At 42.1% G+C, this 14,351-nt stretch overlaps 1 protein-coding gene across 7 annotated transcripts in view; it reads right to left on the reverse strand.

Moving 5' to 3' along the window:
* The window catches only part of EPHA7 (EPH receptor A7), a 165,242-nt gene extending 154,911 nt beyond the window's left edge, over nucleotides 1-10,331 (reverse strand). For 5 of the 7 annotated variants that reach the window (XM_054392180.1, XM_054392149.1, XM_054392170.1 and 2 more), the window contains exons 1-3: nucleotides 10,232-10,328; nucleotides 5,774-5,838; nucleotides 890-1,559 (exon numbers count right to left, since the gene is read on the reverse strand). In XM_054392180.1, coding sequence (XP_054248155.1) covers nucleotides 890-1,559; nucleotides 5,774-5,838; nucleotides 10,232-10,328 — 832 coding nt within the window. Of the gene's footprint in view, nucleotides 1-889; nucleotides 1,560-5,773; nucleotides 5,839-10,231 lie in introns of those variants that run through there. The other 2 variants (XM_054392191.1, XM_054392200.1) reach the window with 2 other exon arrangements.
* Nucleotides 10,332-14,351: the final 4,020 nt, after the last annotated feature.

A 14,351-nucleotide genomic window follows, 5' to 3' on the forward strand; every position in this document is an offset into this window, starting at 1 on the left:
CTATCTTTCAATAAAAATACAGTGATATATAACTCCTTGTGTTGGGATAATAATGATCGACCTTGTGTTAAATGTCCATGAACATACCTGTCTTCAAACCAACTGCCTATTTTCTCTTGATTTTACTGTAAGCAAAGACAATGAAATATCCTTTCTTACACTAAGCTGAAATGTCTTACACATGTAGCCCCAGAGACAGCAGTGCTAATGATAGGTATCATTCTAAGCAGTCTGAATTAGAAAGTACAACTCATTAGTCTCTGATTTGCTAGTATTTTAAACTAACAAGCCAAAAGGTTTGAGTTAGTTTTATGCAAAAAAATATTGTAGAAAGGAAAATAGTCTTTATTCTGAAAACTTGATATTGTTTGAAATGTCTATCTTGTGTTTGAACTTTTACACTCTTGATACAAACCTCTGAGCTTTTTTCTTTGTGTATTCTTCCCATTCCTAATCACACTTCAATCTAAGTTTATTTCCTCAGTTTTAATTTCCTTGTAATTCTGTCACAGATCATGTAAAAACACCAAACTATTTAACTGCTCATATCTGAGATTATTGATAAAATATTCTGTGGTAGGTACGACTTGCTCACCAAGTATCACCAAGAGGTACAAGGAACATCACCTTAACCAGTTTAGAATGTTAATCCTGAATCTGTATTTATACTTAATACAAGTTTAACATTTCTTGGTTAAATTTAGTAATTACACATGCAACTGATGATTTCTGTATCCAGAAGGGCTGAGTGTTTTAGATTAGCCAGTGTGAAGTTTACAGATTGAAGATCCAAAAACTGTACTAGTCTTTCTCTTGCAGAAAAAAATGATAAGCTAGTAGAACATGACCTATTAACACATAGAGGACAGCAAGCTGTGTATTTACTTACGTTCACATGTGTCTCCTTTTTGCTGGTATCCTGCTTTGCAGATGCATTTTCCAATAGGCACTAACCATTCTCCTTCTGCACTACAGTGCATCTTTGGCGAGTTCTCCGCCTCCTCTTCTGCACTGCTGACACAAGTTCCTCGTACTTCAACTAAAGAGGAAAACTCTGAGCCAGTCACTGTGTCAGGAAAAATAGCTAAGTTCTCAATGATGGACCAGCACTTCTTGTAGTAGACTTTCACAGAGACCAAAGCAATGCAGGCCCCTACATCCTGAAATGCAAGATAGAATCCTTTTTTGGACAAAGGCCCAATTTCTCTCACCTCTGTGTTAAGTTTCATTTTCCTCTCCCCAAGATCACCCTGGGTAAAACTTTCATCTGCTGCAATAGTGTCTATTTTTACATACTGGTTTTCTCGGATGTTTCTGCCAATGTCGTAGTCTGTTTCATAATAATACAAGTTAAAAGTTTCTTTACAAGTCCCCAGAACTCCAGGAAGACTGTTACAATCCCTCAGAGTGAATTTCAGTTCTACAAAAATCCTTTGTGCATTGCTTTTTGCAATCCAGTTAGTCCGCAGCCAGTTGTTTTGGTTTGATTCCATCACCTGGCATACCTGGTATGTTCGTATAGGAGTGTAGTTTTCATCCAGTCCACTAATTTCTTCCCACTAAAACAACAACAAACAGTTAGTAATACAAAATAAATAGGCCACCAGATGTAACTAGTGTATTTTAAAAGACTTCACACAATTCAAGTCTCCTTCTTTTTAACAGTATGGTTTCATAAAAAGGAGGCTATTGTTAAAATACTCTTAAGTACTTAACTGAAGAAAAGACCTATGAAAGAAGATGCAGTCTGTCTCTCCCTCCTTGTGTTTCCCACACATAAACAATTTCTAAAAATCATTATTATATCATAGGTAAAGTTCTAAAGGGGAAGTTTCAGAGAAGGCTGTTCAGCATACTAAGTTCTGATTACACACCGGGATCCCAAACATTTCATTAAGGTCATGACTGGTTTGGGTAAGCTGAGACCAGAAGGAGGGAGGCAGCTTTGCTTCCAGAGAAACCAAAAACCAGTAAAGTCTTAGAACATGAAATTGTTTGTTGTTACAGTACACAAAACTTGTGTAGAGAAAACTTCCAGTGGAACTTTCAGTTGCACAGAAAGCATGGGACCAGGTCCTGAAGCTTGCAATAAAGCAATAAAGTTTGATTGTCCCCTTTTCCTTCAGTCTACTTTCTGGTTTGCTTACAAACCAAAGAAGGTAAGCAGAAGCTTCTCACCTCACGTTTTGTTCAGGACTGCATCCACATTAAAAGGAGCAAGCCTCATGTAGCTGGGAATTCAAATGAACCATGAGATTACATATGTAATTAAGAACAACCCCCATGACTGAAAGTTCAGTGGTTCAAAGCCTGGGTTTTGTTATTGCTCCTTCTCTTTAGGATACCAACTGTGTAACAAACTGGTAAGCCTGTAACATCCTTCAGTGGCATGGGAATTTGTGCTGGCAAAGGCAAACCTTCCATGTAATCAGCCAGGCAGATGTGCCCAGGTGTAACCAAAATAATATCTGTCACCTTTTTTCACATTTCTTGTAACATTTAATTCACTGCAGGAACCGCAGCTGTAATAAATTAGGGGGGAGGTTGAGCTATCCTCACCCCTTGATACAGACAACTGTGACTTCTCCCTATGGCACTTAGCCCTCTGGCCCCGTGTCAATAATGCACTTAAGATCATGCTTAAGATCAATGACAGTACTTATGAGATTAATGGTAAGCATATGCTTAAGTGCTTTGTGGGACTAGCATATTCTGCACCTCTGCAGGATGGAGCACCCGCTGACATTCCTTACACCGGTAACCAACCATGGAAAGGACTGGTTTCCCAGACTAGGAGCTATGCAGTATACAGTACTTTGCAAACCTATTTGACAGCAAATGAGATCATTTCAGTGTTGGTGTACTGCTCCAAGAAAAAGCAGATGTGGCTGAATTGATGCTAGAAGTTATCACCACAAAATATATCACAGCTGCAGATGCTGAAATGCACAGTTGCAAATATCAAAGCACATTTCAAAGACCTACAATTAATATAGATGTGGTGTGCATGGTATTATATCTCCATATGGTATTAAATGATTTAAATATATTATTAAATGCCCATGGAGTTAGCTGAACTGTTTGCATATGGAACTGTATTACTCTTACAAGAAAGTCTATCTTCATGATAGATTTATTAGAACTGAATGAGTTAAGACTTTTGCTCTTCTATAAGAGCTAGTACAAAGAAAAGGGGATATGGGCCAAGGCTTTCACCTCTGCCATGCTGAAAAACAAAACAAGAAAAAAACCCCACACAAAACAAAAAAAGAAGCATAAAGACAACAAAAAGGGTACATCCATTTCATAACGTAGCGTTGAGAGGTTTGAGGTTTTTTTGTTGTTTTTTTTTTTTAGTTTGAGGGTTTTGATTGATTTCTTTTTTTTTTTTTTTGATCTTGTGTAAACTGTTCTCCCTCAAAACACCAAGCCAGATTCTGCAATAAGATATTCCAGTATCTTTGAAGTCTAAGTAACTCTAAGACACCACACAACTCCTTCAGGTTTTGATGTGGGTTGCTCCATCAAAACAAATCCCCACCCAGCAAAACAAGGGGAAAAAGAAAGTAAAACAAAATAAACAAACAAAATACAGTTAACAAAATTAAACCATTTGTGTAATACAACACAAACGAGTCTTCTTAGAGTTAAAAGTCTAGGCTAGCTGGTATCAGAGATTCTTAAGTCAAGTAGAACAACACAAAACACTACATTCAGATAAGAAGTCCTGCTGCAGGTCACATATAGCATTAAACACTGAAGTCTATCTTTTCATATTTTCCCAAAGCCATGAAGTATTATTTTCATAAAAATATTAAGGAAATATGATCTGTGTAATCACAGAGCTATTATTTTGAGTAGTCCATTGGAAGTGTACCTGCTTCTCTGCTGGGAAATACATGAATACATGAATACTTCAGAATATGTTCTCACCTATGCCATCTGAGGTCATGTTTCATCTTTTTAAAGGGAACAACTCCATGATAGCTTTTACAGCAAGAAAATTCAACTTTTCTTTGTCTTGCTGCACCATATGGTGATATACATGCAATTCCACTTGAATGTGTCCTCTTTACCGGTTTCAGTATCTGGTATTTTAACTTATTAGTTATCTCAACAATGTTTGAGGTAATTGTTAGATGTAACATTTGCAGTTGATTGAGGTATTTAATGAGTATGTGGCTGATACATTCCATAGTGTGATGATGCAGTAGCTGCTCTCAAAAAGATCTTCATTGTTTTTTTCTCATGAAATCTTTACTGCATAGCAGAAAATTCAGTAATTAAAACTAGACAAACATTTATTTTCATAACCACATTATTAAAATGGTGTTTTTACATTAATTTACAGGGAACTATTTCTGACTATTTTCACACATATGAATCCAGCCATTAGTTTTGATTAATTTTTAATTCCTGGTTGCAACTGGCTTCTACTTCTGGAAGTCATCTTTTACTATTTGTTGAAATTGACTCTACTTTCATCTCTGAGTATGCTGACATGTGTAACACGTGTTGACATGTCTCTCATTATCTACAGGTTAGCCTACCATAATTGCTATCAAGCTACACTTTCAAACACCTCTGGTAAAGGCAAAATGCTAGTGCCGAGGTTATTAGCCATCACTGAGCTCATGTTACATTCTTTCTGAAGTCCTTAGACTCATTTCCAGTTTATGCTTGTATTGATTTTACGATCTTGCTCTTAAAGAAAGACACTTTCAGATTTTCATTCTTCTTATTTAAAGGATTTGTTACACTTTTTATATCCCCACTCACACTTCACGCTCTTCTGGCTCCAGATTTCTTAATGCACTGAAGATTAAGGGCCTGATTCCCCAAGTCTTTGCTCATGCAAAGAGCCACAATGGATTCAGCAAGACTGCTTCCATCAGTAAGAACTGTCTGTATAATTTATGATTTGTCAGACACTAAAGTGGGACTGGGCTAAGGTAGGACAATGTATTCACTAACTCTTCTGAAAGTGTTCTTCCTCAAGGTGTGAAGTAGAAGCACTTTTTTACCACTTTGAATTTAGACTCAAAGCAGCATTTTGAAACTTTACAGATAATGATGAATACAATAGCACTGATGTTTCTAAATTTCTCTTTTCCTTTTTTTTTCTTTAATATGATGTCCTTTACAATGGTACATTTCATGGAGTACCATGAGATTAATTTGTAAGCAAGCTGGAGGTGGCCTTAATCACATAATTTGTGCCTAGTTCCAGATATCAAGCACCACAAGACTTGGGGACGTTTCAAGTTTGGAATGTCATTTCAAGCACATCTGCAGTATAAATGTTTTTATTTCAGAGCACTTCAATCTGTGCTATTCAATTACAAAGAAAACATTGTAAACAAATTTATGATCATCCATTATACAGAAAATGAAAAACATATTTTTAGAAAGTTTCCACACAGAAGTAAATCTGCTGTTTCTAAAGGACAAAAGGAAAAGTGTTTTTAAATACTGTGCTATAAATATACAGAGCTTTCTGATACAGCACAAAGGATTACACTACAAAACATAAAGCTACTGAGAATATTTAGGTGAATTTCTAAAGAGACTTTTCCTTTTAACTAGCTTGTACATTTGTGCACTGTAACCTGAGGTATACTTCTTTCCATTCTAAAAAATGAAAAAGCCATAAACACTTGGCATGGTTACTGAGAGAAATATGAGGGGGAACTACTTTGTAGCAAGTCTTTCAATTTCTTTGGTAAAATACCTACTCATCTTTAGGAACTTAATTTTCGTCTGGAGTACATACCCCATTGGGAGGAGAGGAAATCCATTCCAACTCTGTCTGTTGTGCTTTAGAGTCCAGCAATATTACTAAAAAGGAAAAAAAAAAAAAGAATTTCCACTGTTTCTTACATATAGTGAGAAAATAAAGCCAAAGAACAAAGTCTGAATCTGAAGCGTGATAAAAAGAATTTTTGTACAAATTATTTTTCTTCATATTATTATTAAAAAAATTAATTACCTGCAACCACAACTATGCATTTACTAGTAAATAGATTATTATATGACTATGTACCATACACATACAAGCAGATACACATTAACCTTAATAATTCCATTGCTTAACTCAAAGTGTATTGTTTTTCTTAGTGCTCTAAAGTGTTACCAATCGGTCATTAAGATGCATGCTCCCTTCATGTCCTTTGTTGTAAGAAGGACATTTCCCACATGCTGGTTAATATAGTGACCTTAAACCAAGCAAATTCACACCAACATTTCAAGAGTTTTACAAACTGACTTAGACCTGACTAGACTATACCTTACCAGGAACTGTACTGTAAAAGCAACGGTCTTTTGAGTTTGAAGGGAAAAAAACCCAAAGTATGTCCCTTTGGTGATAAAGCAGTAATTTTACAAATAAAAGAAGACCAGGAATATAGAAATAAAAGAGGTTGCAAGTTCCTCACACTTTACGTATACAAAATACTATACAGAGAGAATCATATGAATTCACTTTATGGTAACGGCTTACTGAAATCTTCATGTCATTCTACTCCAGTGACACTTCTATATAAAAATACATCAGTTCCTAGTAGCACTGTAATAATTTTCAGCTAAATGTAACTCTGTCTCCAAAAGTGGTTAACCACAGCCTAATAAACCAACTCTTACATATTTTACACTACACACTGAAAGCTATATTACTGATGTTCTGTTACCTCCAAACATACATTCCTATATACGTCTTATATTTCAGCTACAGATATAATCTTCTTTCTTAGCATATTACTATAAGTTTCTGTAAGACTTTCAAATGGTACACATATCGATCTGTGATGTCAAAAAAAAAGGTGAAAAAAGTGAAATAGTTTGCTATATGTAACACCTTCTTTCAAACTGCTATATGGTTGATTACTCTGCAGCTTTGGCTATGTTTGGTACACTTTGAAGATTACTTCTTCAAAGCTTCACATTTTAACTTCCTATTTCTATTTGATTAAATGAAAAGTAACATTTCTAATTTAAATTCATTCTATTTTTAGCTATAAAGCTATTTATAACTTTATACACAGTATTTACGCACTGCTATTTCAATTAATAATTTAAGTCTAACTTGAAGCAACTTCTGCCAGCTCTTTTGAAATGGTTGCAATTCTTGCTTCAGCCCTTTCTCCTAGCAGAATTGAACACAAAATTTCAGTGAATTACTGGAAAGATGACTGAAAAAAACAAAGTTATTTAAAGGTTTACACAGTAATATCTGGAATGTTAGCTTCCAGACCTGTATTTCAGTAATAAAGCAGAATTACTCATTAAGAAAGTTTGATTAGTCTTGCTATAGAAAGATTATTTGCTTATTTCTTTGAACTTGGATTCAAGGGGCTTAACTTTGTAACACTTTCTATACAAAAGCAGGTGTTGTATGGGGCGGTTTGTTAAACAAAAACATTTATAATGGGCCTGGAAAAAAGGTACCGGGGGAAAATTAACCATTTCGGCAACAGTACAATATCCCATATATGCCATTTCTTTTACTTTTTATTTGGCTGTAATTCTTCATCGCACAGCCACGGGTGGGCACATCCCAGAAATAAAAGACAAGGAAAAAACAACCAAACCGACACAGACCGCATCTCTGCAAACGGCCCTTGCAAAGAAAACGTGGCGTTTCCTCGTAGCACTGAAAGTTACTGGGAATAGCTTTCTAAGCCAGCAGCTGGTGCGCTCCTCCCAGCGCCGAGAAGGGATGCTTGAGGACGACAGCCGCGCATGGATGCGCACCGAGAGCCCAGATACGGATCACGCCGAGAGCCGGGGCGCGCTCCCTCTGCGGGGGCGTAGAGGGCCGAGTTAGGCGGAGGGTGGGAGACGCCCCTCGGAGGGATCTCAGCGACGGGACAGAGCGCGAAAGGAGGCGTAAAACCGGCGGGAGAAGCGCGGGGGCACGGCTGCAGAGAAGGAGCGCCATGGCGCAGGCGGGGAACCGCGGCCTCTCGCCTCCACGGGGAGCCGCAACCGCGCGCCTTCCCAGGGCGCTGCGTGGCGCGCAGGCGGCCGCACCTCCGCGCTAAGGCGCGGGCTCGCCTACTAGGCAGCGGGGTACCAGTACCGCGGTAAACGCCGCCACGCACACCCAGCCTGGCAATCACCGACCTGGGGAGAGAGCGCCCAGCATACTAGCCCCAGAAGGGAGCTCTGAGGTCTCGTTAGCCGTGGGGTGGAGGGGTAGGACCTCCCCCCGGGGAGAAGCAGACCGCAGCGCCCCCGCGTCTGCGTTTGTCCCGAGGGTCCCGGCCGCGGCAGTAGCAGAGGACTCCGCCGGTACCGCGGTCACCCCTCGCTTAGAGATCCGGGCGCACCCTGCCTCGTTCCTCTCCAGCATCTCACCGCGGCTTTATTTCGCTACAGAAGGGAAACTAGGAAAACTTTTCAGCCTCTCATCCCCTCATCCCTCTTCCGTAGCCAGCGAGGATCGGTGGGAAACCACGCGGAACTGCTACCCGCCACTGGCCTTCGGTGAGGCTAGGAGTGAAGCTACAAAGTTACTTTTTGGGTTTGCGTTGGTTGGGGGGGGAGGGGGGGGTTGTATATTTTTCTTTGTTTTGTTTCTCTTTGCTCTTTCTTCCGCGGGAGTTTTCTGTTCTTGAAGCAGGTAGTCACTATCAAGCCCTGACTGCCGCTCCAGACCTTCCTTTGGCTAGGTTGATTTTCCTCAAACATATATTCATTATGTACACTTCTATGTTTGGATGCATATATACATATATATATATGTATATATATATATATACACATACACATCCATACGCACAAATATGAGGCAGACTACCGCTGGGAGAGACTGGCGCAGCCCTAATCGGAGCGCAATCCACAGGGCAGAGTGGGGCAGGCAGCCCGCACCCTCCCTTTCTGCCTGCCTGCTTGCCCAGCCCTTCTCCGCTCCCCATCATACACAACCACGCGTTAGTACTCCCCTTGTGGGGGTCTCTGTGCTTTACAACCCCTCCAAATAAACTTTAGAAATGCTGCTAAGGAAAGGCTCTCTCCTTCCTTCTTCGACCTCGCCCTCGCCTTTTTCTGTTAAGGGCAGAGGATATTTTAATTGAGAGATTTTTTTATTTTAAAACTCCAATTACAGGTTGGAAATGGTATTTTACTACGTGCAAACGGTTTGATGAAAAATATTGACGCATCCAGCTGAGGAAGGAAATCCCCCAAACGCATACATATGCAGACACTGAAAAAAGCTCCTAACTCCCCCTTCCCTGTCGTGTGTCGACTGTGTCATCCCCTCCCGAAGATGGAGACGGACCTTCGCCTTTGGCTGTCAAACGCGAGCAGGGCGCTCCTTTAAATAATTTCGGATTTTCTCAGCGTGAGAAAAGAGATTTCCAGCTGCACTTCGTGAACTGATTTCATACACCTCTAGCAGTATCTGATAAAAAACTACCAGTTTCATCTCTGTGTGCAGGGGAAACAAATGTCCGGGGTTTGTTTTACAGAGATACCAATGTTGGATTGATGGGAACCGGGAAGCACCGTTGTGATATGCCGACGGTGTAAAACATCCATCCCTAAACCTCTTCCTCTCACCGACTCTCCAGTGATGCCGCGGGAGAGCACACACGTTGCAGGCACTCGCACAGCCTGTATGTACCCTCTAAATGCATGTCCAGCCTGAATGGCCGGAAGGTGCAAAACTGCACCCCGATGCTCCTTCTCACGGTCCGGGCACGGCCCCAAGGGACCGGAGTGCTGCAGGCCCCCTGTGGGCAGCGGTGCGGAGCTGCGCGTCAGCCCCGTGCCGAGCCGTGCCTCCCCTGAAACGTCCCGAGCCCTAAAACTCGGCCCTCAGGCCCTTCAGCCCCCTGTAGCCGGGAGGTAACTTGCCCAACCCGCATTTCTCCGGGAGGATTAGTGCTGCCACAAGAGAGTGGAGCTCCCCTGCAGGGTTGCCCAGCCCGGGGGCTGCCCCCTTAGCTCCAGCCTCATCATCACGTGCAAATGCCTCGCAAACCTTATTCCTAACAGCAAAAAGGCAGTTGTCCCGGTCTCTCACGCATACACTCGCATACCCTCAGTGAATGCCTTGCGCTTTCCTCCCTCTCACCCCAACTTAAAAAGAAAATGTCTTTATTTCTGTTAATGGGAAGCTGACAAGCGACTCGCAGCGGCAGACAGGTCCTCCGCTGAGCCACCAACGCAGACTTCGTGTTCAAAAGCAATAAATAAGCTCAAACTTTTGTTTTCCGCATCACCTTACCTTCTTTTGCAGCCTGTGCCTCCCCCGTGTGTGCAAAGTGGAACAGCCAGACGGAGCACAAAATAATCCAAGAAGGGAGCCTACTTTGGAAAATCATGGTGCAGGAGCGGGGTGATCTTATATTTCTAGCTATATATTTCTAGACACTGCCGCTGCTCGGTGAGTGCTAAAGGACGGTGGAGAATCTGCTAGTCTCTGGCTCGGCGCTCCCTCCCTCCCGGCTGCCTTTCTCTTTCTCCTCCTCCTTCTCCTCCGCCTCCTCCTCCGTGCCGCTGCCCGGCTCACGCACCGGGCCGGCCGCCCGCTAGCCCCGACTGCAGCCCAGCCGCCCGCGCCTCGCTCCGATAATATCAATGAAGGCGAAGGGGCGGGACCACAGCGGCGGGGCGGCCCGTCCCTCAAATTGACTGACAGGCATATTCGGCCAAACAGCAGTGTCTTTCGGCACCCAGCGGGCCGAGCCGGCGCCTGAGTCGTCGCAGACGAGGGGGCGGGGTCGGCGGTGCCGCCCAATGAGCGTGCGGCAGTATCGGGTTGCCGCCGGTGCCGGGGATCCGCGGGTTGTGTGCGGGGCGACGGCAGCGGGACGAAGGGTCCGAGCCGAAGTGAACCCGGGCGTTACACGGAAAGGCTCCGCACGCCCAGAGGTGGCCGACTGGCCGGCTTGTCTTGCGAGTGAGCCGGGTAGCCGTCCTCCAATGCGCCGCCTGTTCGCCCCGTGCCGCGGCTGCCGACGTAGAGAGTGACAGGGTGTCCCGGGCGGTCCCAGACCCAGCCCTAGCGGTCACCGGCGGCCCTCCGGTGTTGTGCCCGCCCGTGGCAGGGCCGAAGGCGCAGCTGGTGTGGTGCCACCGAAAGGGAAACTTAAGCAAGAGGTGTGGGATGGTGCCCTGATCCAGCCCTCTGCCAAAAGTCAAGTTCCTCAAGGCTGACATCACTTGGGCTCCCTTCCCTTTGTTTTATCTGAGTTTTCCGTCCCGCGTGTCCGATTTTCCCCAAATAGAAGAGGAGGTTACTGACAAAGCAGATCTTATACGGAGGGAAAGGGGCAGTTGCTTTCCCCCCTTTCTCCCCGTCGGGTGTAATCTGAAGCGATGGTAATCCGTTCACAATGAGACAATTAAATAGGAGGGGGGAGGGAAAATTAAAAAAAGAAGAAAGAAAGAAAGAAAAAAAAAGAGAGAGAGAGAGGAACTTGCCAAATCCCTTTTGTCAGCGCTCACCCTCCGGGCTGGGAGTGTTTTTTCCTGGGGATCCATTATTGTCCTACCCCCCCCTGTTCTGCCTCAACCCCACCCTTGCTCCCTCGGCGCGAGAAACAGCGCGACACAAAAACTTACCGTTCCCTGAATGAGGCTGTGGGGCGAAGGGTGGTGCGACAGGCACGGTGGCCTCCGTGGGAGCGCTCCTCTTCACGGCCGCGCTGGGGCACGGGCCGGGGCCAGGGCTGCGCAGCCCCGTGACGGGAATCGGCGATGCCCACAGCACACACCTCGCTCCGCACTCCCTGTCCAGCCCCTACACCTTACTCTGCCCAGCGCACCTTTCTAGGGCTGATGCTGTGCGGCACGGAGCGCGTTTTGTGCAGCTCCGTTAAAAGTGCGTCTCCCTGTCCCTTCGGAGGGCAGAAACGCGATGTAAACGGAATCGGTGATCATTATCTAGGAAGCAGGCGAAGACAGCGAAGCGCAGGGGATATAATTGCAGTTCGGTGGAAACATGCGAGAAGTTGAAACAATCCTGGCTCAAATGGGGACACCGATAGAGAAAATGTTATGCTATAAATGGAAAATTAAATTGTCGGGCATTTGTTTATGGGGCTTTTAGGTAGCTAAAGCAAAATTAGAATTAATAATAACAATAATGTGCTCAGCATGGTCGGATAAACAGCCACCACAAACCAGGCTTTGAGCACTTTCCCTCTGGTCTCATCGTTACTTCTGAGAATGGTGTGGAGGTAGCCTAAAAAACGCACTGTATTCCTTTCTCTTGTTGAATAGTTAATACGGCTTAGAATATGACAGGTTTTGTGTTTCAGTGAGAACGCTCTTTTGGTACTCTGGATACCATCAGAGTGTAGGCGAAGTATGCGCTCTTGATTCTCTCGTCCTCTCGCATCTGTCATTTCCGTCCTTATACGTGTGTACTAAGAAAGGGATCTCTACAGAGCAGTGAGTTTGCTTACCTTCTTTTAAAACGACTGCTGTGTTTTAAATACTTAAATGCAGGTATTCTGTAACTTCCTTGCAAACTGTTGTAAGTAAAGTTAGTTTTCATGTAGCATATTTTGTAATAGTGATTAAAGCATATGGAGGAAGTCCTTAACCTAATCTTCTATGATTTCCTAGCATGAGGTGCAGGCATTTCACTATAGTGGTATTAACAATCTTCTATGATTTCCTAGCATGAGGTGCAGGCATTTCACTATAGTGATATTAACAAAAACAAACAAACAAAAAGTTTTTAACCTACAGATGAATTTTGAAAGAAAAACAAACAAAAACCCAAAAAAACCTACAACCAAACCACACTTATTCACTTATTTGTACTGACACTTTAAATGACTATGTTGATAAAAATGCAAGAACTTACTAAATGAGCAAACTGACAGAAGAAAGGCTCAAATGGTAATGTGATAGGTCCATGTCCTGCATATAGTGCTGGGCCAGAAACTGATTTTCATCATTATCTGCATTTATACAGGCTATATTTTACTGTATTGTGCAGTCTAATATTGTGTGTGTATAATATGTGTGTAGAGCCTGTACACATATAAGGATACTTAAAATTATGTAAATATATTAGCCATGCAAAGGATATATGCGCACAAGACTGAGTGTATAAAGAAAATGAACAGGAGGTTTTGTTTGTTTGTTTTTAAAGGTATGTATTTCTCTTCCTGTTGAATTAATCTTAGATGTTCTGTCTTCTTGATAATTGTAAATTGAGCTAAAGATGACATATTATACATTCTGCTTCCTTAAAGCAGTTGTGGATGTATTCACAATTATATCAAAACAATCCATATATGTCGAGGGAGTATATTACAGTGTAGGTTTATTTTAAATCATGCTCCTTCCACATTAAATCTTTGTGAAACTGATTCAGAATTGGACATTATTTTTAGTAAACTTAATTTCATTTGGGTTTTTTCCTCTGCTTCTTTGTAGTGTTTTCTAATGCTTCATTGTATTCTGTAGGATGCACAGCCTGTGTTGCATCTCATGCAGCTGTGCATTGGATTTCCTGCAAAGAAAACCCCAGGAAATATAAATATTACAACTGAACCAAAATAATCAAATTAAAATGAACTACAATCCTAAAATGTGGTTATCAAAATCTCTCAGAGAAGAAGGGGGGGGAAAGAAAAAGAAGAGAAAAAAGAAAGGAACTAGGAACTTAATTGAACTTCATTCAACTCAGTGCATTACAATTCAGACACCATCAAAGTAAATGATTAACTGAAACAGACAGGAACAGAGCAACATAATCAGAGATACTAGCATTGTTGTTGGGGTTCTTTGTTGTTTATTCTGTTTTGTCCTTTTTTCCAGAATCTGTAGGCCAGATTCTGCCCCTTTTAAAACTTGTCTGTAGAACTTATTTCTATCTTCCCCATAGTGATGCTACCTTGATGCTAACCGAGCTTCTCTATACTGAATTGCAATTAGGAGAAATATCTGAACAGTTTTCTCCTTAATATTGGCTAGCACTATCTTTTCCACATAACTCAATATGAAATTGTGATACAACAAATATGGAATGAATTCTAAGGCTATAAAAGTATATGTAAGAAATGAACATGGTTTGAAAGTGGTTGTAAAATTCTTTTTTTCACAAATACCCTTTTTGCAGGATTCTTTCATTGCTACTATGTGCAGGGCTGAAGCCAAATTTCAACAGCTTCAAAAAAGTGTTGAAGGTCAGTCTCATACATAGGTTATGAAAATCATATCAAGTCTTGACTTTGGCCACACAAGCATGACCCTTAAAAGTGGTTTTGTAGTAGTAAAAGTGGAAATTTGGCTTATGTAATAGATATTTTTTTCTTTTTGTATCCTGAATTTGGTTATGCATGGTCATAATCTCAGCAATCTCTAACAATCCTTTACCCAGGCAC

This window comes from Indicator indicator, chromosome 2, assembly GCF_027791375.1.
Source record: "Indicator indicator isolate 239-I01 chromosome 2, UM_Iind_1.1, whole genome shotgun sequence".
In the NCBI taxonomy this organism is placed as follows: Eukaryota; Metazoa; Chordata; class Aves; order Piciformes; family Indicatoridae; genus Indicator; species Indicator indicator.